General features: G+C 39.3%; 1 protein-coding gene and 1 long non-coding RNA gene across 5 annotated transcripts in view; one reads left to right on the forward strand and one right to left on the reverse strand.

Moving 5' to 3' along the window:
• The window catches only part of FHOD3 (formin homology 2 domain containing 3), a 491,472-nt gene that overhangs the window by 97,182 nt on the left and 368,253 nt on the right, over nt 1–26,037 (reverse strand). For all 4 annotated transcript variants that reach the window (XM_030810562.1, XM_030810561.1, XM_030810560.1 and 1 more), the window contains one exon: nt 1,376–1,510. In XM_030810562.1, the coding sequence (XP_030666422.1) occupies nt 1,376–1,510 (135 nt within the window). The remainder of the gene's footprint in view (nt 1–1,375; nt 1,511–26,037) is intronic.
• Nucleotides 21,715–24,768, forward strand: LOC115834746. The gene is made up of 3 exons (XR_004029641.1): nt 21,715–21,824; nt 24,124–24,217; nt 24,574–24,768. It is a non-coding gene; the product is annotated as an uncharacterized LOC115834746 (long non-coding RNA).

Genomic DNA, 26,037 nt, shown 5'->3' on the forward strand with positions numbered 1-26,037 from the left:
GCTCATATTTTGATCATTTTTACCATTACACATACACTTCTTGGCTGCAGAAAGGCACAAGTTATTGGCTGGGCATGGTGGCTCATGCCTATAATCCCAGCACTTTGGGATGCTGAGGCAGGTGGATCACTTGAGGTCAGGAGTTCAACAGCCTGGCCAACATGGTAAAATCCCATGTCTACTAAAATTACAAAAATTAGCCAGGCGTGGTGGTGTGGCCTGTAATTCCAGCTACTTGGGAGGCTGAGGCAGAAGAATCACTTGAACCGGGGAGGCAGAGGTTGCTGGGAGCCAAGATCACGCCACTGCACTCCAGCCTGGGCAACAAAGTGAGACTCTGTCTCAAAAAACAAAACAAAACAAAACAAAACACACATGTTATTAAATCTGTAAATCTTCATTGACAATGCCTTATATTCCTTGTAGATTTAATGGGGAATAATTGATGGGAATACTGTTTGCCAAAGAAACTGAACTAAGGAAACAGGAGGTAGAGATGGGGAGAAAAATGAAAAGAAAGAATGTAGAAACTATAGGGTAAATGACTTGGAAGGATTAAGAAGGAAGAGAAAGTATAGGAGGAGGAGGTGGGGAAGAAAGGTGGAAAAGGGAAAAAGGAGATAAGGAAGAGTAGAAGGAAGTAATATGTAAGGAGAGATACAGCAACTGTTTCTCATTCCATAAAACACAGCACAGCATGAAGCTCAGGGGATGGGTGTGAAGGAGGATGACCTGGAGAATGTGGAGAACAGGTGGACTCGCTGAAGGAGAAGCCGAGGCACACTGGGATCAGTGGGGACAGACAGGCCAAGATATGGAACCTGGAACGAGCTATAGCCAGGAACACATCCTTGAAGCCGTACAGAGACCAGGAGATCAGGGGAAATGGGCTGAGAGTAATCAACATAATGACTTTTCTCCCCACATAGCAAGAGATTATTGTTTAAAAAAAATATTGAAGATTGTTACAGGGATCAAAAAGCGAACCAGAAAGTGGGAAAAGCATTTCCTTTTGGGCATCTGATAGAATATGAACAAAACATGAGGACCATTAGGAAGAGATGGCAAATTAAGATAATTATGCTCTCTGTCATCTGGAAGGCCTGGATAGGACTACTGTAGATAATGGAGGACCCAAGAATACATGAGTCCCTAATTGTATTTGGCTGACTGTGCTTCCTGCCATACGGTTAGAGAAACAAAGGCCATAACAAACCAGATCCAGCCTATTTCAGGTATGTTTTTCTCTTCCTTAAAAATACAGACAGAATTTTCATTACTTCCTTTAATGCCAATATTAAATGTATACAGCTGTAAAGTCACGTGCTTTAATTTTTAACTCATTATTTAAAAAAAATCTTAAGATCCTTCTTACCTGAATTTGTTTCTTTCTTCCCGCTCTATTCTCTGCAACCTTTCTTCTCTCTCCTGCCGCCGCCTCTCTCTCTCTGCTGCCAGTGACTCTTGGTGCTGCCTGAAGGATGATGTGAGAAGACCACTCGGTGATGACCTGGAGATACAATGAGTTATTGTTTCCGTTGCTTGGCCTGTGATTAAAAGTACTGAAGTAAGCACCAGTCAGACCTTGGTTAGAATTGAGGGTCTGCCAGTACCTAGGCAGTGCTTGGGGAAAATCACTGAATGCCTCGGGTCTTCTTGTTTCAGGATTTTTGTCTGTAGATGGGGAAAAGTAACATGCTGTGAGTGTGCTCCTAGGAAAAAAGGTGGTAACAGACAGAAAATACCAAGCAACATGCTTGATATGTAAGCAGCCCTCAAGAATGGGTGTTATAGAAGTATTCCAGGAATGTATATACATTCTATATATATTTTACAGTTGGTCTATGTTAAGACGTAGATAAGCTAGAATCAGCTTTCAATCTAAAACTATTTTCTAACTATCTATCAGGTGATACATTCATTATTTGGGTAACAGGATCATTAGAAGCTTAAACCTCAGCATCATGAAAGATACCGATTAACAAACCAGCACATGTACCACCAAATCTAAAATTTTTTAAAAAGTGATATTATAAAACTATTTTCTACTATACATGCACTAAAAATATTTTACTATACATCAATTTCACAATACACTTCTTTAGAATAATTGAACAAGGCAATGAGATGACAGATGAGGACCAAAAAACTTGCAATGGGCTGAAATGTGAACAGAATTAAGGAAATTTCATTCTATGACATTCTGTGTCAAGAAGCATCCAAGGACTCAGCATGGCCAAAGGACAGGCAGTGGTATTAGTAACATCACACAACAGTCTGGACTGTTCACTGAAAATGTGTGTGAAGGCCTCAGAAACCACAGGGTGAGTATCACAGGAGATGTTAAATCAGAGAATGAGTGGGAGAAGAAAAAATCAAGTAACCATATGACATATAAGGAAAGGGGTTAGCTATGTAAAGGAGTCTGATGGATATCTGGAGAATAAAATCTGTTATGGACAATTGGGGCCTTCACTTATGGAAAAAAATCTCCAAAACAAAGAGAAAAATATTTATGAAATATATTTTGCCTATTTATTTATCCAAGGATATAGCTTGGGTAAAATCCTACCTGGATTCAGTGAAAAATATACCTGCAAGGTGGGGAACACAGATCTCATTGCAGGAGAAAGATGTAACTCTCATATTACACAGACTGCCATGAGTCCCACAGATGTTCTCCCCAGAAAAGGTGAGTCACCTATGGCTATCAGTCTTAGGTGGCAGGGAAAGTGAAGGGAAGAAACCACCATCCCTGGCAGCTACAGGGAGGGAGTAACCAAATTCTATATTCCGGGCTCACTATGGAACTATTTTCATCAGCTCTGGACACTAAGGCATAGATAGAGTTTATTTAATCTTTCTCATAAAAGAAGTTCAGACAAACTTCTAACTTTTGTAAGCTATTTTTTTTTGTGGGAATTCTTCCCTGCTGTATCCAGCCAAACCTAATCAACCATCAGAGTAAAGAGGTTTGTAATACCTCTTGCGCAGTAATTGATAAAACTGTTATGTATATAATAGATTTGTTTAATTCAATTAATAAGTTTTATCTAATAGATTAACATGTATATAACCTGGTGCCCAAATGTGAGAAAACATATTCTTTCAAATATATACGGACTACTCAAAAATTGACCATCAATTCTGTCACAAAGCTCAAGAATGAATGCCATAAACTGGTTTCACAGGAGCTACCTTACTGATCATAATATAGCTGCACTGAAAATAAATATCAGGGAGATAAATTTGAAAAAAATACATATAATTGGAAAAACTAAAACATGTCTAATAACTTAGGTCAAAAAAATAAAAATACGGACAATTAGAATACATTTAAAGGGTACCATAATGAAAAAGCTGAATATGAAGTTTCGTAGAATACTTTTAAAGTAGTATTTAGAAGGAAACTTATTGTCTTAAATACTTAGAAGAAAAGAAAGAGTAAAAATTAATGAGTGATCAGCTCAACAACTGGAAAGGCAACAGCGGAATAAATTCAAAGAAGGCAACAGGAAAAAATAAAGAGCAAAGACTAATGAAATAGGAAAACAAAGGTATATAGACAAAAATCAACAAAACTAAAAGCTGGCTTATAATTGTGAAAAACCTAATAGGCAAGTTCTATCGAAATTGTTCAAGAAAAAGGGCCACAAATGAGCATATTCAGGAATGACAGGTAGATACAATTATAGATACAGTGACCAAAAAACATTACAAAAATAAGGGGAAATTTTTATAATACACTTGAAAAATCAAAGAAATGGATGATTTTCTAAAAACATATAATTGACCAAATCTGATTGAGGAAGAAATAGAAATTTTGAATAGCCCTGTTAACCTAAGAGTTGAGTTAATTAATTACAAATATATTCACACTCATGAAAAAAAATCCATGAAAGTCAGATTTTTAATGTGATTTCTACCACTCAAGGAAGAGTTCAAGTTAGACACATGGAAAGTTCCAGACAACATAAAAAAGAAAAAATCTCCACAACCCATTTTACATGATTCATATTACACTGACACTAAAGCCAGATAAGAACAGTGTGAAGACAGCAACTTATATACTATCTGCAATTATGAACACCACTGCAAAAATCTGAAACAAAATCACATTGGGTTTGTCCAACAAATGTAAGGGTAATTTGAAATGACAACATCAATGAATACAATTTACCATGTTAATAGTTTATTGGAGAAAAATCATGGCTACCTCTGCAAATGCAGAAAAAGCTTCAAATTCAACAACCATTTGTTATAAAAAAAAAAAAAAACCACCCTTTACTATACTTAGTAATAGAAGAAAACTTTCTTAATCTGACAGTGGGTATTTGGCAAGGAAAATTTTAAAAACTAGAGTAAGTACCTTTTTTTTCTTTTTTTTTTTTGAGACAGGGTCTCATTGCCACTCAGGCTGGAATGATCATGGCTCACTACATCCTTGACCTCCCGGGCTCCAGTGATTCTCCCACCTCAGCCTCCTGAATAGCTGGGACCACAGGCATGCACCACCATGCCCATTTAATTTTTGTGTTTTTTGTAGAGTCGGAGTTTTGCCATGTTGCCCAAGCTGGTCTCAAACTTTTAGGCTCAAGCAATCCTGCCTTGGCCTCCCAAAGTGCTGGGATTACAGTCATGAGCCACTATACCTGGCCAGTATCATTCTTAATGCTGGAATATTAAGAATAGTTTACTGTTAAAAATAATATAAGGATGTTTCCATCATTGCTTATATTTGACATTATTCTGGTCGTCCGAGCCAGAATACTAAGAAAAGTAAAAAGCATAAGGAAAGGAAAGAAATACAATGTCACTATTTACAGATAATCTGACCATCTATAAAGATAATCCAAGAAAACCTATGTTATTTTATTAAGAGTCTAGCAAAGTTTCTATATATAAAACACAGAAATAGCAATTACATTTTTACATCAGCAATGATTTACCAAGTTAACTATAAGCTAACTATGAAATTACTTAACTAATAATATGAAAGACCTTTATAAAACCTTATTAAAAGACCCAAATGAAAGCTATATCACATTTATGTATTGAAAAAATCAGTGCAGTCAAGATGCCAATTCTTTTTTTCCAATTAATACAATTTCAAATCAATATCCCAAAAGGATTTTTCATGAAATTTTACAAGCTGAGTCCAAAATTTTTACACAGGACCTGAGGTTTTAAGGATAACCAAGACAATTTTGAGTAAGAACAAAGCAGAGCACTGGCCACATTCGATATGAAGCCCATTCTGAAACCACAATGATTGCCCGTGAAAGTGGTCTTGGTGCACGAATGAAAACATGGACGAATGGAGTGGGACAGTGAGCCATGACACAGACTCATACACAGATAGAATCCTGATTCATGTCAAATGTGTTATTACACATCAGTGGGGAAGTGATGGACTGTTTAACAGATGGTGCTGTGACAACTGTTAGCCATATAAAACAAAATACAGGCTGGGCATGGTGGCTCATGCCTGTAATCCCAGCACTTTGGGAGCCCGAGGCAGGATCACCTGAGGTCAGGAGTTTGAGACCAGCCTGACCAACGTGGAGAAGCCTGTCTCTACTAAAAGTACAAAATTAGCTGGGCATGGTGGCGCATGCCTGTAATCCTAGCTACTTGGGTGGCTGAGGCAAGAGAATCACTTGAACCTGGGAGGTGGAGGTTGCAGTAAGCATAGATTGCACCATTGCACTCCAGCCTGGGCAACAGAAGCAAAACTCTGTCTCAAAAAAAAAAAAAATACAACTAGTCCCACCTTATACCAAATATAAAAATAAATTCTAGATAGTTTAAGTGAAAAATGTAAAAGACAAAACTTTACAACATTCAGATCTCAAGATATGCAAGATTTTTTAGACCAAAAAGAGCAACCAAAAAGGAAAGATTTGATAAATTTGCATATATTAAAATTTAAAATTTGTGCACATTGAAAGACTACATAAGAATAAAGAAGAGCAACAACCTGGGAGAAACTACTTGTAACATATATAAACTACAAAGGATTAGTATATGTTATACAAAAAGAACCCCTTCAAATAAGTAAGCAAAAGACAAACTACCCAGAGGAAAACGGGCAAAGGGTAATGAGCATTTTAAACGGCCAATACATATATGAGTGATGCTCATCTTCACTAGAAACCAGGGAAAAGGAATGCAAGCAAAACCCACAATGATATACTGTTTCACACCTATCAGATTACAGATTGACAAAAATTAATGTCTAATGACACTAACCCATTGGCACAGAATAACTCTCATACACTGCTTCTAGAAGTCTAAATTAATATAATCATTTTGGGAAAAAAACACTTAATACATTTGAAGATGTATATATCCTAAAACCTAGCAATTCCACTGCTAGGTTTATCTAGAAAGTAACTTTTGCATGCATAAAGAAGATAGACATGTATGGTAAAGAATTCTATATGTTGCAGTGTTTTTATTGCTTGCTAGTGGTTAATTAGAATTACACAAATACCTACAAATAAACAAAATATAGTTTGTTTTGAGAAAGGAATACTCTACATCTGTGAAAATTAATAACTAGAATGATATGAACACAGGTAATTCCCCAAAGCAAAATATATAGATAGTGAAAAGTAAACTGAAGAAAAGAAACCATATTCTATCATTTCTATGAAGTTTAAATATATGCACGGCAAATCTACATACTAGTAATACATGTACATTTCGTAAAAACAAAAACATATATGAGAATAACAAACCCAAATTCAGTGGAGTGATCATCTCTGGGGAAGAAGGGAAATCAAAAGGATAAGGGCTTCAATTTTATATCTGATACTGTTTATTGCTCTATAACTTTCTAGATTTATCTAAAATTTTCTGTAAGCCCTGAATATATATTTTAAAGCAATTCTATTTCTCTTAAATGAATAAAAGTCCTTCTTAGGTGGATAAATAACGTGTATATCAAACATCTTTGAAACCCCAAGCTAACTGAACATCAATAGTTATATCCAGTTCTAGAATTCAGAAACACAACAAAAAATAGGGTACTTTATACAAGAGAATTATTTTAGGAGCCAAATAATTTCCCTTAATTGAGGACTTTGGTTCAGCCCAGTTTTAAAGCCTGCCCTGTGTGTTGTTCTCCAGCACTAGCAGCCTCACCTTCTGAGTTCTCTTTCCAGAGGGGAGAGAGAGGAGCAACATTGGGGGTCTACCTTCTTAAGTGAGGAGCAAAATGAGGTCTTTTTTATTCCCCTTACACTTGTGACTTCAGCTCATTCTTCTAAATATCTCAACCTTTATAGTAGGTCACTAGTAGCTAAACCTGGTCACAATGAAGCCTCTTTATGTCAGACCTTAACACCATTTCCTTGTTTAAAATGAGAATAATAGAGCTTGTTTAAAATTGTTTAGAATTGGACGAGTATTAGAACTTGAGAAACTTAAGTAGGATCCAATTTAGTCAAGTAAAAGCTGTCATTCCCTGTTGGGAGCCTCTAAAAAAAGGATATGCAGTTCATCCTCCTGTACACTTGGACCTTGCAAAAGCAGATCCCATCTTGGCTCTTAGGCCAGAGTTCACCTGTGAACACAACAGCAGGCAGCATTAGCAACACCTGGAGCCCCTTTCTTTAATCATTTCAGTACTGAGAGAATGGAAATGTGAGCTTCTAACTAGAAGTAATGAGGAATGGTTCTCTTCCTGAAATAAAGTAAAATGCCATGAGTAATGAAAGATTCATTCTCTTGAGTGCCTAAACAACAGATCCCTGCAGGAGGAGGAGAAGCCTGTCTGCCCTAGGTGAATCTAATCAACTTTGGTTCTATTAGAAGATGGACATCCCAAATTGTCATTAAAAAGATAGGCACCAAAATTCATGCTGGCATGGTAAACTCTTTTCTTTATAAAGGCATCTTTAACAGATTTTTATCTTTCATATTCTTCCAGGAAAATATCTACAATGATTGGAAGTTGTTATAACATGACATAAAGGAATGAGCACAGGGCTTGGGATGAGAAAATTTGAGTGTGGCTGCTCACTTAACCTCTCCAAACCTCAGTTCACTTATTTGTAAAATGAGGATAAATCTTATATCTAACTCATAAAGTACTACAAGGTTTAAATGAGAATATAAATGAGAATCTGCTTAGAACAGCATCTAGGCCATAGTAAGCACTCAATAGCTATTACTTTATGTTGGGTGTTGAAAATCTGTAGAAAGCGGGAGTGGGGTGGGATAGGGGGTTTGTGCTGTGGTCCCCTAGGCCAGGTCTGGAGAATGACACCGGCAGTTCCCAACCTGATGGACTCCGGTGGGCTGGGGGTTTGATCTGAGCCTTCCCATCATGGCTACCCAGCTAGGTCAGTCATCAGGACTGCATGCCATGCTCAGCGTGCACCTGGAAGGCTAAAGTCATCTGCAGTTATGCCCAATGCAGCTGCAACCGAGTGAAGCCATATGGGAATACAGGTGGCAAGAGGTCAGAGAGATTTTATAAGAGAGTGGATAATATACTCTGAAGGAGAGGAATTACGATATTTAATCTTCACCTTGCCAGGCCCCAGGGTGTGCTCCAAAAATCGCACCTGGTGACAGCCTCCCACACTGGGACATCTGGAACAGGAGCTCTATTCCACTGAAATATGGTTGATGATAATATTTAACATTTTTGGAAATGATATGGTGTACCAGTTACTTTACATCTATTAATAATACAAAAGGAGGTTATATGGATTAAAAGAGCTAACGTTAATTATCCCCTTCTTTATATATGAGGAAACTGAGGCACAGAGAAATTATATTAGGACATAGCAGAGCTGGGCTTTTAAACTAGCTGTCAGGCCAGAGCCCCAGGCTGACTGATGCCTCTTCCCCTCTCCACACCTCTGGTACTTAGGAAAGCACCATTCCAGCAGCATTTGTCACAGTACATGTTCATTTCTTCCCTAGAGATGGCCACTACCCTGAATTCAGCCTTTATTCTTTCCATATATGTGTCAGTGGAGTGATCATCTCTGGGGAAGAAGGGAAATCAAAGGGATAAGGGTTTCAATTTTATATCTGATACTCTTTATTGCTCTATAACTTTCTAGGTTTATCTAAAATTTTCTGTAAGTTCTGAATATATATTTTAAAGCCATTCTATTTCTCTTAAATAAATAAAAGTCCTTCTTAGGTGGATAACTTGTATATCAAATATCTTTGAAATCCCAAGCTAACTGAACATCAATAGTTAGATCCAGTTCTAGAATTCAGAAACACAACAAAAAATAGGGTACTTAACACAGGAGAATTATTTTAGGAGCCAAATAATGTCTTCTTAGCAGCTTACGTTTTGGGGTCAGATCCTATTTTCTCATTCATCTCTACCCTCGCACACAGAAGAGCCTGTCTGATGAATCAACTAATGATTGAATAAACAGGATGCATGAAGTCAGAATAATATGTATATGCTAGTCTCCGTGCTCCCAGACCCCCAGCCTATTCTCTAAGGGAAAATGTATGATAAGGACCTACAGAGAAGGAGTTTTTTGCACTAGACCCTTCCCACTGGCAACAGCTGAGTGAATGCGGGGTGGGTGCCTGCCCCAAAGGCAGCCCATCAAAAGGCAGGCTATTCAGTGGCATAGGAGGCTCCTGGCACAGAAGGCTGAGCTAATCATAGTCATGTCTCAGGGCTGTGCACTGGGAGAGAGAATGTGCATTTGAGAGAAGCAAAAGCAAAAGGGCCTGGAGGTGGGGAGGCCCTTGGTGGCCCTGTATGAGACCAAAGTGTGAGACGACAAAATAGAGAAGGAGCCGAAGTTGTAGGGAGAAAAAAAAAACGATGCTGACTGTATGAAGAGAGAAGGGGGTGGCAGCAGGAAGCAAAGGAACAGAGGAGACCGTGTGGGAAGGGACTGAGACATGTGAGTGGCAGAGCATCAGAGGACACAGCTAAGAACTTGCATGGCCAGGGACACCTGGCTGACCCTGATTTCTGGTGCAGGGAGGTGGCCATGGAGGGTGGGGACATGACTAGCCAGCCTTCCCTAGGTGTGCCGAGGCTTGTCCCATGGCTGACAACCCAGTGTGCTGACAATCATGGTAGTTCTTCCCTAGCCTCCCATTGCCGGGAAGACACCGAGCTCAAAGGGGCCTAAGATTCCAGGGAAAGGAAATGCACGTCAACAAAAAGTAGTATTGGCATTCAAAAATCCCCAGAAGTAACAGTACATTTCAAGTTCAATTTTTTGAGGAAAAAAATGTTACTGGAAGAGTCAAATCCAGAGCAGTGTGCATCATAGAGTATTCTCAAATCTTCCCCTTCTTTGCATGAGTTTGTGACATCTTATCCCAGAACTTACTCCCAGGGGCACGTGCTTGCATGTGACAGCTTTACATGTTTGTCTTCATGTGAAGTCTCGGAGCTGCCCCAAGATGCTCCCCTCACTGTCTCAGTTAATGTTATTTGTATTCATATTCTCCTAGCCAAGTGACAGGGGTTCCAGGAACTTCAGCTTTCACTTAGCAAGTCACTGAAACTAGAAAAAATTTTACTGACCTCCATTTTAAGAATGCAAGAAGAACCACAAAGGGAATTTAAAGTCCAACCAGATACCTAGTTGCTGAATAAATAGCATCAAAATTGACAAGCAGCTTCACCAGTGAACAGGAAGAGCCATGGGAAGCTGAAACAAAAAGATTGCTCAAGGCCAGGAGTTCAAGGCCACAGTGAGCTATGATCACGCCACTGCATTCCAGCCTGGGTGACAGAGCAAGACCCTGTCTCTCAAAAAAATAAAAATAAATTTTTAAAAGAAGGGCCTCAAGCCTGTCACAAAATTGAGGGTGGAAGAGGATCTGCATCCCCTGGTGTATAAATGTGGATTCAACCCTCAGCACTGTTTTCTAGTCATGAGGCTGTCACTGCACCGAGGCTGTGACAGAAAACACAGGTGCATCATAAGTCATGTGAACTTGAAAGCCAGGGCTTCAGTGTCACCAAAACTCAGGGCTCATTGTTCAGATTTCAGCACAGAAGCAATAGAAAGTTCCCTAAAGCCAGTATCAGAATTTTTGACTTTCCTTCCTTTTGAAAATATACTCTGAAATCATAGTGGAAATCAATGGCAGACTGAAATTTTAGATCCAAATATTAGTTTAACACATATGTGAGGTGGAGAGGTAAAGTAAATGATTTACATTGTTTTTCTCATAGGAATTCAGCATTTCCATTATACAAACTTGAATAATAAAATAATTGGTTTCAGAAAGAATCAAAATATATATCAGAGGGATATGCATATCCCTCATGTATGTGTTAAACTAATATTTAATATATATCCCTCTGACATATGTATCTCAGAGAGAGATTTTGGTCTGTGAAGCAATGGAATGGAAAGAGAGCAGGACGCAACAAGAGAAAGGGGTCCTAAGGCAGCTGTGGCTACTCACTCCCCACCTGACCTTGGGTTAGCTTCAGGAATGCCCTGCAGTTCCCTCCTTCCTGCTGAGTGTGGAGGGCAGATCGAGGAACCCCTGCCCAGATCCCAGGCTAAGTTCACACATGGTCTGCAGCCATTTCTTTGTGCCTCTTCCCCTGCCTGCTTTCTGGGAGTGTTCACTATTGTCAGGGACCCAGAAAACCTACTAAGTGGTGATCAGAAATACTTAACGCAGGTTCCCACTTTTTTTGAGAGGGAGAGGTAAAGTAAATGACTTACATTGTTTTTTCTTATAGGAATTCAACATTATTGAATAATAAAAGGACTGGTTTCAGAAAGAACCAAAATTATATACTTGATAATAACTTCTTAGATTCGGAAATAAACAGTTCATTTGTTCCATAACACAATGGAGTTTTCTAATGCATAAACAGTGACCTCTCCTTTTTCTAAGACTTCTTGACTTTTTAATAGAAAAGTGATTTGCCAGAAGAACGACACAAGACAACTAGTCCAATCTCCATCTTAAGTAGTTTGGAATGTCTCTTGGCTCTTAACAGAACAAACCCACTTCCCAGGCTGAGCAAAGACAGCAGAGAGAGATGATCAAAAGCTGAGGGGGAGATTTTCTGTCAATGACAGTCTTTCTTTTTCGATGACGAGTTGGCACTTTGTTTATCTAATTACCTGCAAATAGACTAAACATAAAACACGAAATCTTTATAAAGATAAGGCTAAGACAAATAGGAGAGATTAAAATATACTAGATTTTTCAGTTGTGCTAAGCCCAGAAAAAAAGGATTAAAAAAAGAGAAAGTACACTAGTTTCACTTTTAAAACACTTAAGAACCATTCAAAATATAATTTAAGTCTGCCAGATAGCCTGCAATTACTTTTTGAACAAAGTGAGTAACTTTAAACTCAACAGTCAGTGGGTCACTCTTCTATTTGTTTATTACACAATAAATTTTTAGCAGACGCACAGTTTCTTATAAAAATAGACACAGAATATTGCAGCAACTCCTTTAAAGAAAAAGCAGTCTTTCTCCATCCCCTTGAATCTAGGCTGAACATGTGATTGGCTTTGGCCAATGTAGCAATCAGAAATATGATTCAGTTCAAGCAGAGGCTTGAAAAGTGTCTACACACCGGGGCTTGCTCCCTTGTTGCCCTTGGGAACCCTACACCACCGCCATTTGAACAAGTCTGGGCAAGGTGGCTGGGCCATAAGGCATGGTGCCAAGCTGCCCCATCAAGTCAGCTGATAGCCAGACAACTGCTAGATATCAAGTGAGATGATCAACGACTGGCTGACTGCAAACACCTGAGTTAACCCAGCTGAGACCAGAGTAATTGTTCAAGGTGAGCCTGGCCAAAATTACCAACCCATAAAATCATGAGGTAAATGCATGGTTGTTGTTTTAAACCACTATGTTTTGGTGGTTTCTTATGTAGTTAAAAGCTGACTGAAACAGGATGGGTTTTGAAAATATTTTCTCTATTTCTGTCTGAGGAAGTTGACACTTCACTGGTGGACTCCAATAAAATCTGAAATGTTGAAGCAATTAAAGTTATCTTAGAATATGACCTATTAGCAAAACTCATATACCACTGTCCGCTAAAATGTCCCCTAAGATGGCCTCCATGCCAATCAAGCCATGCACCATCTTGCTTCCCAAAGAAGTCTAGTTCCTTTGCCTAGTGGTATCTCACTTCCTCTCTACCCGAGCTCTTCAAGACACCTCCCTTGATGACCACAGTGGACACTTCTCTTTATTTCTCCAGACTCCTGGATGTGTCCTTTCGGCACATCGTCACAAATGATTGGTTCGTTCCTTCGCTGTTTTGTGAATGAACATTGTTTCTGGCACAGCTTACTCCCTTGTTGCCTTTGGGAACACATCAGAAATAGTCCCTTTCGCCTGCTTCTCCTCCTTCCCCCGCAGCAACTGTGTCTGAGTGCCATCAATACACACTGACTGAATTTTGTTGTCTACTTCAGTGATGTGAGCAATGCCACAAAAACATATGTTGTAGCAAGCGGACAAATTTATGGACAATGAAACCTATCATTTTCATGTTGGTTTTTTCTTTTGTCTCTCTTTATAGAAATTAGCTTTTCTAATAAAAGTTTCCCATAAAGTAAAATTGGCACACTGAACCCATCCAACTTTCTACATCTAATTGGAGTCTATTTCAGTGGTGAAAAAAGGAAAGCTCTTGGACTTCCACTTTCAGTCCATTTGGAGTAATAGGAACCAGATTTACCTGTACCTGAAACAACTAAAAACCAGACAAAATCTATGAAACAGCAGCACTGAAGAAACTGGCCATCAGATGGTGAAGGCCAGTGATTCCCGAGAGATGAAAAGCAAAGGAGGTGATCCTCATGACTGCCCTAGCTTACTGATTGGAGAACATTTGCAGGCTGTGGTGCACAAAGGGAAAACCCAGGCAGAGCCTGGAAGTCTCCGTGAGTAGAGGAGACAAAGCTGGGAGTCTGGAGAAGCCAATGGGGCTAACACTGGCAGGGTAACATACCAGAAAGGGTCTATACAGAGAGAGACCTCTGTACATCTGCAGAAGGTTTCCCTCATGTAACTAGGTCAGGATTGTTCAGCATGTGCATGTAAAAAGTAATCTGTGGCCAGTGAAAGAACTATCCAAATGAATTAGAGCAGTGTCTGGAAATTATATAAGGCAGAGAGTACTGCCTGTTCCCAACGGTTACAGAGAAAAACTTCATAATTCAGAGGGAACTGGTTAAAGTTTTAACAAGTGTCTTGCCTCAGTAGTGGAAATATATTGGACTAAACATAGCTCTGGTCCTGCCTAACAAAGCTAAACGTGCAAGACCTACAAGAATCAAACTGTTTCTGAGTTAAGCCCATCCCAGAACAAAGCTCAAAAATATTTATAAGAACACAAAAACATCCAGCACCCAGCAAGATAAAATGTACAAAATATGGCATCCAATAAGAAATGACCAAGCATGCAGAGAAGTATGAAAATACAAGCTATAATCAGAAGAAAAAAGTAAATTATTTGAAACCAATCCAGAAATGACATAGATGACAGAATTAGTTGGGGAGAATGATAAAACAGTTATGACTATACTCCACATATTCAAGAAGCTAGAGAAAATATTTAACATGTTAATGTATGAAAGGTATTAAGAAAGAGCTCACTTGAAACAGTAGATTGTCACTGCAGAAGAAAAATAATTAGCAAATGAAGACACAGCAACATAATTATTCAAAAGGAAACACATTCAAAATGAAGCAAAATGAAAAAAAAAATACTGAAAAAAACAACAGACCACTAGTGAACTTTGTGAAAACTTCAAATGACCAAATATACATGCAATTGGAGTTATCAAAAGAAAGGGGAGGTAAAAAGTACCAAAAATTTTTGAAGAAATAAGCACTAAGATTTTTCACAATTTGATGAAAACTGTAAACGCACAGATTCAAGAATCTCAAGTCCCAAGCATAGGAAACATGAAAAAGCTACACCAAGGCGTATCAAAATCAAACTGCTAAAAACCAATGAGAGAGTTAACTTTAAAAGCAGCCAAAGGAAAAAAATGATACATTACATGCAGAGGTACAAAAATAAAAACAGAAGATTTATCATCAAAAACAACGTAAGGTACAACAAAGTGGTGCAACATCTTTAGAGTACTGAAAGAAAAAAAAACCCCTATCAACTTATAATTCTTTACCTAGCAATAACTATCTTTCAAAAATTAAGGTGAAATATTTTTTCAGACATATAAAAATAGGAATAATTCATTATCTAGACCTGCACTACAAGAAATGTTGGCAGAAGATAAATAATACCACATGGCCATCTTGATTTACACAAAAATAAAAAAGAATTAGAAAAGATAATGACACAGGTAAATATAAGCCTTATTTTATTATTTAAATATATTTAAAAGATAATCAATTGCCTACAGCAGACATAATAACAATGTATTGTGGAGTTTACAACATTTTAAAAGTAAAATCCATGATCACCACAGCATAAAGGCTGGGAGAAGAAAAATGAAAGTGTGTTGTTGCAGGGTTGTTATGCTATGCATGAAATACATAGTATCACTTAAAGGTAGACTACGATAAATTAAAATGTATACTATAAACCCCAATGCAATCACTAAAACAATACAACACTTATTGCTAATAAGGCAACAAAAGAGATAAAATGAACTAATAGAGAATATGCAACCCCCCAAAAGGAAGAAAGAATAAAAAAGGAAAAAAAGATGGAACAAATAAAAAGTATAAACTCAAACAAATCAATAATCACATTAAATGGTTCAAACACTCCAATTAAAAGGTAGAGATTATCAGACTGGATTAAAAGAAATAGATTCAACACTATATTGCCTACAAGAAACATAAAACCTAATTTATGTCCAAATAATAAAAAAGATATACCATATTAATACTATTTTTTTAAAGCTGAAGCTATATTAATATCAGATAAAGTAGACCTAAGAATCAAGTATGTTACCAGATATAAAGGTCATTTCAAATGAAAGGAGTCAAGCCATGAGTAGGATATAACAATTGTAAATATTTATGCACCTAATAAAAGAGCTTCAAGATACATGAGGGAAAACTAATAGAATAGCAATATATTTTAAAAAATCAAAATTATGGAATGCAATTTATTATTCTCTCAGCAATAGAACAAGACAGACAAGCACTAAGGATACGGAATACTAGAACAATACCATCAACCAAATAGACATCTACAGAACATTTCACCCCAAAACATCAGGATACATATTCTTTTCAAGTGTACACAATATATTTGCCACAGCAGATCCTATTCTGGGCTGTAAAACAAATATCAATAAATTTAAAAGTATCCAAGTCATACAACATATGTTCTCTGACCACAATTTTATTAAATTAGACATCACTAACAGAGAGATAGTTGGAATATCCACAAATACTTATAAGCTAAATAAATACTTTAAAATAACCCATGGGGTAAAGACTTTTTAAAATTTGACAGAGAACTTAAGAAGCATGTTAAGAGAAGATAAAAACACAACATATTAAACGTTGTGGAGTGCAGCAAAAGCAATACTTAGAGGAAAATTTGTAACACTGAATGTCTATATTAGAAAAGATAAAAAGTCTCAAATCAATGACCTCATCTCCTAACTGAAAAAAAGGAGCAAATTTTACCCAAGGTGAGCAGAAGCAAGAAAATAAAACAAACAGAAAAATAGTATAAAAATTAAATGAAACCAAAAACTGGTTCTTTGTGGTAAAAAAAAAAAAATTGATAAATCTCTAGCCAGACTGATTGGAAAGAAGAGAGAGAAGACACAAATTACCAATATTAAGAATGAGAAATATGATCACTGCAGATTTTACAGATACTGAAAAAAATAATAAGGGACTATTCTGAACAATTATATTCCAATAACTTTGACAACTTAGATGAAATGGAAGAATTTCTTGAAAGACAAAAACTACTAAACTCACTCAAGATGAAATGGATGACCTGATATGAATTAATATAAGATAAATATCTATTAGAGGCATTGAATTTGTGGTTTTAAACTTTCCCTTGAAGAAAGCTCCAGTCCTAGATGTCCTCACTGGTGAATTCTATGAAATATTTAAGGAAGAACTAGTACTAATTCTATGCAGCCTCTTCTAGAAAGCTGAAGAGGAAGGAGTACGTTTCCTCTCATTTTATGAGCATTACTCGTGTACAGCCATTGTGGAAGACAGGCAATTTCTTAAAAGCTAAACATCCACCTGCCATAAAACTTGGCGATTCTCCTTTTAGTAACGACCATGCACTACTTAACATTTCAGTCAACAATGGACCACAAGACAGTGGTTCCATAGATTACAATGAAGCTGAAAATGTGCTATCACCTAGTGATGTTATAGCCATCATAACATTCTAGCACAACTACTTTTCTTTTTCAATAAAGTTAGTGTAGCCTCAGTATACAGTGTTTATAAAGTCTACAGCGATGTACAGTAATGTCCTAGGCCTTTATGTTCATGCTTTCAATTCCATAAGCTCCATTCATGGTGAGTACCCCATATAGATGTACCATTTTTTTCTCTTCATACTGTATTTTTTACCATACCTTTTCTATGTTTAGATATACAAATACTTCTGTGTTACAACTGCCTACAGTATTCGGTACAGTTACATGCTGTAAGGTTTGCAGTCTAGGAGTAATAGGCTATATACCATATAGCCTAGGAGGACATCTGGGACTGGAGCTTTCTTCATGGGAAAGTTTACAACTACAAATTCAATGTCTCTATCTTTGTTTATCTTATATTAATTCATACGGATTATCTATTTCATTTTCAGTGAGTTTTGGTAGTTTTTGTCTTTCAAGAAGTTCTTCCATTTCATCTAAGTTGTCAAAGTTACTGGAATATAATTGTTCAGAAGTCCCTTATTATTTTTGTATAAAAAAATTGCCCAACACTGCATTTCTCAGAACATAGCCCATTAAGTGATGAATGACTGTATTTACCCAAGAGAAATGAAAGCACATGTACATACAAAGACAACCCAAGTGTCTATCAACAGGTAAACAGATAAATTATGGTTTATGTACACAATGGAATACTACTCAATCAAAAGAAATGGACTATTGAAACACACAACAAAATGAAGGAATATCAAAACAATTATGCTAACTGAAAGAAGTCAACTCCCCTCAAACAGTATATACTGCCTAATTACACTTATATAAAATGCTAAAAACACAAACGCAAATGAATCTACAATGAAGAAGCACATCGGTGGTTGCTTAGGGATGGGGAAGGGCAGCAATAATCACAAAGAGGCAGGAGAAGATTTTTGGGGTGATGGATATGCACATTATCTCCACTGTGGTCAGGGTTTCACTATTGTACACATACGTCAAAACTTAAGTGCTGTTTCTTGCATGTCAATTTTACTGCAAAAGCTGTTTTAAAAAAATATCCCTTGGTAAGTTCAAGTTAAGTAAAATCGTATTTGTGAAAGATGCAAACCTTCAATGTTTCCCATTTAAAAAGTAAATTATAATCTCTGGTAAAATATTAACAAAAGCAAAAACGAAGTTCATAAAGTATCTGATATTTGAAATTAGCACTTAATTCACAAGTAGATATTATGAAGACTTAGAGGTAAAAAATAACACTAAAATGGCACTGAAATGATGGTGAGCAATGAGATCATCCTCACAACCTGGCTATGAAATTGAGGATCACCCTGTCTAATGACACAGGAGAAGAGGTAACTCTAAGTTACGCCCAGTTGTAAAAGGCATTTGCTTGCCCTGAAAAAAGAAAACTTAAGAATCTTCCTTTATAGCTTCAGGGTCATATCCTAGCCTCATGATGAAACCAGCAAGCCCCAGAGGCATCTCCAAGAAACAGGCAGCTTTTCTCATCACCACTGCTACAATCCTGAAGACAGCCATCGTCAGAGACTGGATGTGGATTTCAGTCTCCCTCTTGCTTTCTCTTCTCCAGCCTGTTGCACACACTGCTTCAGTGCAGATCTGAGCTCCTTGGCCATGGGAAGGAATAGCAGGGCTCACGCAGTGTGCTGTGGAGATTGGTCCCACATGGAGTCTCACATTACTGTGCTGGCTCATATCTAGAGCATGAAGCCATTCCTCCAGGCCCTGGCTGTTGTTATGCTTCAGCCTGCCCACTGGCCCCTTTGTAGGCCCTGACTTTGGCATACAGCAGTTCTTGCCAGTTCTCTCATTCCCTCTTAATTTCCACCCTCCATCTAAGACCAAGTGAGTCCTCCAGCCCAAAGGAGGTCAGTCCTCTCCTGTCACAGCCCCAGGTCCACCCGTTTGGCTTCACAATTTGCCAGTCTCTGGAAGCTTCCCAAAGCGCTGACTGCCACCAGCATCTCCTGTATTCCATGGCTCCCAGGCCTTGCTGGCCAGGACCGAGGCCCATTCTTCCTTCCCATCTCCTCTCTGCTTCTTCACTCCAGGCCAACTCTTCTTTTTGCACACTTGCCTCTTCTCTAAATGCTAAATTGATTCCAAATGGTCTCCCATCTTTCCCAGATTTGCAAAATCCTGTTTTGAAGAAAGATATGGACTCCATTTTGTTATCCCCCTCTTAACCTCCCCACTCCCACCCCACCAGGCCAATCTCAGAGCAAATAGCAACTTGCCTTACATTAGTGACTCAGTTTCCCAGACTTTTTGCCAGGGGTATCCTCCACAACAACACAGCACCTGTGCTAGGCCCCCAGTTTTATGGCTTCTCTCTTTTCAGTTCTTCTATGAAGGTTCATTTTCTTCACAGCATTCACTGCAGTGGAAACTCTTTATTTGCAGATGATTTGCTCATCTTCTGCTTCTGCCACTGAAGTGTAAGCCCTATGAAGTCAGGGACTGGGTCTGATTCAATCGATACACTCAATAAATACTTGTTGAATGAAATATATGAGTATGTAAGACTTGTGTATCCTATATACATAATTTCCAAAATTAACTGGAAACTCAGTCTCCTTCCATTATAACAATAAAGCTTATTTAGTCCTCATTACTGGGCTTTGAGGGAAGGAATGGGGAAAGAGATAAGGCAACAAACATTCAGTGATCTAGCAATATACATTTTCTTTTTTGAGACAGGGTCTCACTCTGTCACCCAGGCTGGAATGCAGTGGCATGATCTTAGCTCACTGCAACTGCCAACTCCTGGGCTCAAGTGATCCTCCTGCCTCTGCCTCCTCAGTAGCTGTGACCATGGGCATAAGCCACCACACCTGGGGTCTCACTTTGTTGCCCAGGCTGGTCTCAAGCAATCCTTCCACCTCAGCCTCCCAAAGTGCTGGGATTACAGGCATGAGCTACTGCGCCCAGCCCAGTAATACATTTTTCTGAAGGAGAAATCTCAATCTCTCTAATCTCTCTCTCTCTCTCACACACACACCCCTTTTTGCTCTGTGATCTCTGTACAATAATGGTACAAAACTACTGTAGCAAGTGACAACTGGAAACCATGGCAAAGATGGGAGTAGGAATGGTGGGAAAAAGTCAAGTCAGATCTAAAACATGTGTGAGAGAAAAAAATCTCCAGTACCTGCTGAGGACCCGCAGTCCCGCAGCACAGCACAGCCCAGGTTCCCTAGTGCCCACAGTCACTTTGTGAACCTACCATTAGCGAGCCAGACCCCACTCTGAACTTACTCCATCAGTAGAACCGGTGCTTCTCTTGTGCGCTTTGGATGTAAGGCAATCAATTAATAAGGACCACATTTTGCCTTACAGGGACTCTTACTGTTTGTAACAAGACTGCTGCCAGGAACTAGTGGCAGGCAAGTGGGAAGACTGCTTCTGCGCAGTCCAAGGAGAACACAGCATCTTTGAATGGTGGGGAATCAGGCCACATTTGTACTGCTTGTTTCCTACTGGCATTTGTGGACTGGGTGCCATTAACTGTGTCACGCGGAAAGACAATGTCCTTTATCCCATTATTTTACATTCTATTTGCGATTTTCTCAGAGAAGTTTGTTTTTTAAAAATGTACTTTAATCAACCAATTTAATTTTTTTTAAAAACTAGAACCCCATTGCACAGTGGGGCTCTCAATTCCACTGACAATTTTTTTTTAAGTATTGGGTAAACCAAGTTATAGAACGCAGCCAGCAAGCATTTGGGATCCACCCAGATCACATATCCACAAAAAACAGTGATTCAAAAACCCAAGTAGAACTTCAAGGCACATGTAGATGACTAGTGAGGTCAGGGCAGGAAATGATCAAAGCCAAAGCAGACAAGAACGGGAAGACACAAGCATGTGGATTCATAGGGAATAGACAGTCCACTTGGAATTGGCAACAAAGATGAAGAAGGCACAGGTACCCACAAGTTACACACAGGGTGGTAGTCAAAAGGCATGCCTGGCAGGCCATCACTGGAAGAACTACAGTAACTGCCAACAGGCAGGAAAGGCATGGAAACAGAAACCTGAATTCTGAGGGAGGAGTCTCCATAAACATGGTGGAGATAGGTGTTCAAGGGAATCACAGCAAGTGAGATTCCCGTAAGAGAGAGCTTAAGCTGGGAGAAGCAGCCACCACAGAAGCACAGAAGGCTTCCACTTTCCCAGCTTCCTAAAATATGACTGTGTTCTTTACTATAGCACTGTCAGTCACTGTACACAACCTCCTAAAAGCAGATGATGCAATAATAGGACTGTTCCATGGCAGCACATGACACTGTTGTATTCCAATGACCATGAAGAAAGTGGTAAAGCCAAAAACTGGGAGGAAGGAAAGCTCCTGAGAGGTCAGCGTGGCTGATCAGGGAAGGCTGACAGCAGGAAGAGGGGAGATGCTCCTAAGAACAGTTTGAACACACTGACACGTAAACAAACCTCCCTTCCTGTTAGTATCTGACACATGGTAGGGAAACAAAGGGTTATTCAATACTTGGTGTTGAATGTATGAAAAAGCTGAAGTTGGACCTCTGCCTCATACTATTTGCCAAAATAATTTCCAGATAGATAAAACATTTAAATGTGACAAAATGTAGCTACAGAAGTACTAGAAGAAACCAGGAGAAAAAAGGCCTTCTTCAGTAGGAACACAAAATTCTGAAAACAGAAAAGATTAACTCATGAAATTGAATGTTTCTACATGGTAAACACACAATAAATGAAGTAAAAAGAACAATGAGAAAAATGATTGCTACTCTTATCACAGTTTATAAAGAACTTCAATAATACAATGAGAAAAAACAACTCAATGACCCTCATGTGAGGCATCTAAAATGGTCAAAGATATAGAAGTAGACAATAGAATGACGGTTACCAGGAGACTGAGGAAAGAGGGATATAAGGAGTTATTATCTGATGAGTATAAAGCTACAATTATAGAAGTTCCAGAGCTCTCCTACATAACGTAGTGCCTACAGTTAACAATAACGTATTGCCCACTTAAACATTTGTTAAGAGGGTAGATCTCACGTTAAGTATTCTTACTACACACACACAAAAGGTTATGTCCTTTATCCATCCCTTATTATCCATTATTACTCCCTAACAAGATGTCGTTACTTATATCTGGGTTTATAATCTTACAGGAAGTAGGAAGAACTCTGCTGGGACAACTATGAGAAAGACTATTCCCAAGATCTTCTAAGGGCTCTTGACATTAATCTGAAAAACAGGCATGTCAGTGTCATTTATAGTAAACAATGGCATTATTACAAGTGGAAAAGAGAACAGAACGCATGGTTAAAGTGCATATGATTCTTTGGGTTTTAGCACAGCATGTCCACAGAGAAATCCTCTCTGGCATCCTAAGTATGGGCCTGAGGTTCCTACAACCTCTTCCCACTGAGCACTCACAGTGCAGGACAGGCTTACTCTAGGTGGCCTCTCTAGTACCAGAACAAGGACTGTCTTAGGGCACCTTCAGTCCCAGGGCTTGGGCGTACTGTTTCCTCACGTTGACAAGGCAAGCCTCCAGCCGCCATTTATGAGAAAGTCCACAAGATGGAGATGTCACTACAGGGAAGGGAAGAGGATGGGACGGCCTTTCCCAAAGCCTCACAACCACATATGCGCTTGAGGTGTGGTTGTTTGCTTGTTTGTTTCATTTGAATACTTGAACACAAATGGTTCAAGTATTCCTGTAGTTTTATTTTCTTTCACAAAGAAAATGTTTAGAAATTCTCTGCTCAAAAAGTACATTTTCAAAAAGTGAAGTGTTTTAAAAGTCTGTTTTCATTAAACAGTTGCCATCTTGTATTCCTGAGGGCCTTTGCAAATAGTTCTGGTTTTCTCGTTTTGTTTTGTTTTCTCTTAAGTTCCAATTTCATGAAAATGTTACTCTATTTCTAAAAGAGAGCCCTATTAACAAAGCTATAATAGGAGATATGGAGATGGATTCATTTTAATATCCTTGACTTGACTTAATTTTCCATATTGTTTCTTCAGCACTTCCTTCCTATGTCAATTCATCATTCCAAGTTTTATCAACATCTAACACATTAATATACTTGTGGGGGAAGAAATGGAAAACTCCAAGCTCATGACAATGTCCACTTGCATTTCCAAAGTGGGCCAAGGTGCCTGAAGGGTGTTTTAGTTGGCCTGATTATCCCAGGACTTCAGTGAAGTAGTCTTGTTTCCAAATCAAGGGAATGAAGTTCTAGAACTTCCTAGTATTGTACAGGGCTCAGGCACAATGTTTATTAGTCAGAGGTATGATCACAGAAGACGCGGGTCCTCATTGCAGAAATGCAACCATTATTGATAATATAGTTCCTTTTTGGTTTTAATAATATATGTATATATAAAACATACCAACCATAAATCTTACAAATTCTACTAAAGTATATATACCTCAGTAAAAATAATCACACATCTTAATGGGCAAAAAATACTTGCATAGGTGAAATTAGATTATGGGTGATATCCAAAGAATTCAGTTGTCAGATATGAAAAAGAAAAAAATCAAACTATATAAAAATGTCTATTATCGTAAGTGCAACTGATGTAATATTCTTGGGCGATGGTGCACAAGTATGATTTGGAGTTGGAAGACCCTCTTATTTCTTTTGTTTTTTCCCACTTACAAAACATAAGTAAAGTGGTAATACAGCCAGGTCCAGTGCCTTCCTGGTCTGAATAAAACTGCACATCTGATATGCCAAATGATTCATCATATGTTTTTTCAGAGCCACACAAGGTGACAGTGAAAAAGACAAGCAAATGTAAAGGAGGTGACAGACTCTTAGAAGCTACCTTACTTGCCCATGGATAGAGTAGATGGTAAAGAAAACCAAATTCCTATAGCAATAGCGTACTGTAAGAAGGAAAGGAACTTAGAAGAGTCACCCCACCACTGCTGTTCCCCAGTGACCCCATCCCAGTGCCAGGCTCTCTGAGGGATTTATCTCCAGAGCCTTATTCAAGCCAAGGACTGCTGAGTCCACACCTCCCCAGGGCCTCTGGAACATCTCCCTGGAAGTCAGACAGGCTCCTTGGACCTCGCATGCCCCAGGCTCGAAGTCTCCACCCAATTTGCTTTTCTTCCAGTATCATCCCAGTTCCTTGTTTCTAACATCCACACACTCGTGCAAGCCTGAACCTCTACTCATTTTGTGTCTCCTGCTCTTACCCTCCAGGCGGCAGCCAACTCTGCCAAACCTGCTGCTCCCGGCAAGTCCCACAGCCACTACCATGTTGGGCACGGTCATCTCTCTTGGACTCTGACACTGCCTCTCGGCAGCCCTTGTTCCTGCAGCCTCACCCCAGTGGCTTGTTCTATGCTACTAACAAATTAGAATTGGTTGCCTGCTGTCTCCTGTTTCCAAACTTGAACAGCTCCAGTGGTCTCAGGATAAAGTCCAGCCTCTTCCCCAGGATGTTCAAGGCACTCTGGGATCCAAGTCTTTTTTTTTTTTTTTTTTTGAGACAGAGTCTCACTGTCACCCAGGCTGGAGTGCGATGGCACAATCTTGGCTCACTGCAACCTCCACCTCCCAGGTTCAAGTGATTCTCCTGCCTCAGCCTCCTGAGTAGCTGGGATAACAGGCACGCACCACCACACTCGGCTACATTTTGTATTTTTAGTAGTGATGGGGGTTCACCATGTTGGTTGGGCTGGTCTCAAACTCCTGACCTCGTGATCCACCCACCTCGGCCTCCCAAAGTGTTGGGATTACAGGTGTGAGCCACCGCGCCCCGGCTCTGGGATCCAATTCTACCATTCCTGGTTTAACTGCCCACCCTCCTTATCCCCAGGGGCACTTCAGCCAGTCCAGGCAGAAAAGGAGACACAGAGAGGAGTCCTTCAGGATCCTGGATCTTATAGCCCAAACCTGGACCTGGGATTCCAGTGGCAGAAAAGCAGGCAGAGGCTGGGGCTTCCCTTTCAGAACCTAGGAAGAACATCCAAGCCCAGGGCTTTGGTAATCTTGTGGGTCACATGGACCCCTCTCTGTATAACTTTGTAACTTCACAGACCTCCAAAGTGTTCCCAAGGAGTGAGCAGCTAAGTCACCTCATCCTTCCATCAGTGTTTACTGTGGCTCTACTATTGCCAGGCTCCAGGCACTGTAGGGAACACACCAATGAACAGAGCCTGGTTCTAGTCCCTGAGGAGATGGCAGCCTGGCAGAGGCAAGATGTGCAACGTCATATCAGTCAGACTCCAATATTACTCACTTTGGCTCCAAATCTTACATCCCATTTGACAAGGGTCATCTGTATGGTGACCCCTTCAGGACTACAGGTAATTTTGGCTAATCCCAACAGGAGGTGCCCTAGGGTAAAGGACAGAACTACAGACAGGTAATGGTGTCTTCGGGGTAATCAAATGGTTACCTTATCAAGACCTAACTTAGCCCAAGTGTGCTCAGCCCAGGGCCATGCTGGACTGTGGAATCTGAGAGCTTGACACCATAGGTTCTACACGCCATCTTAGAAGTTAACAGTGACATGTGACTAGGCAAACCCCACTGGACAACCCTTCCTCCCGGGGCTTAAGGTCTTGCCTGCTCTCAACCCAACCAAACCTCCAATCACCAGCAGCACTTCGCAAAACACACTTCAGAATACACATAGAAGAGGATCTAAATGTGGAACGC

The sequence above is a fragment of the Nomascus leucogenys genome, chromosome 4, assembly GCF_006542625.1.
Source record: "Nomascus leucogenys isolate Asia chromosome 4, Asia_NLE_v1, whole genome shotgun sequence".
Taxonomy (NCBI): Eukaryota; Metazoa; Chordata; class Mammalia; order Primates; family Hylobatidae; genus Nomascus; species Nomascus leucogenys.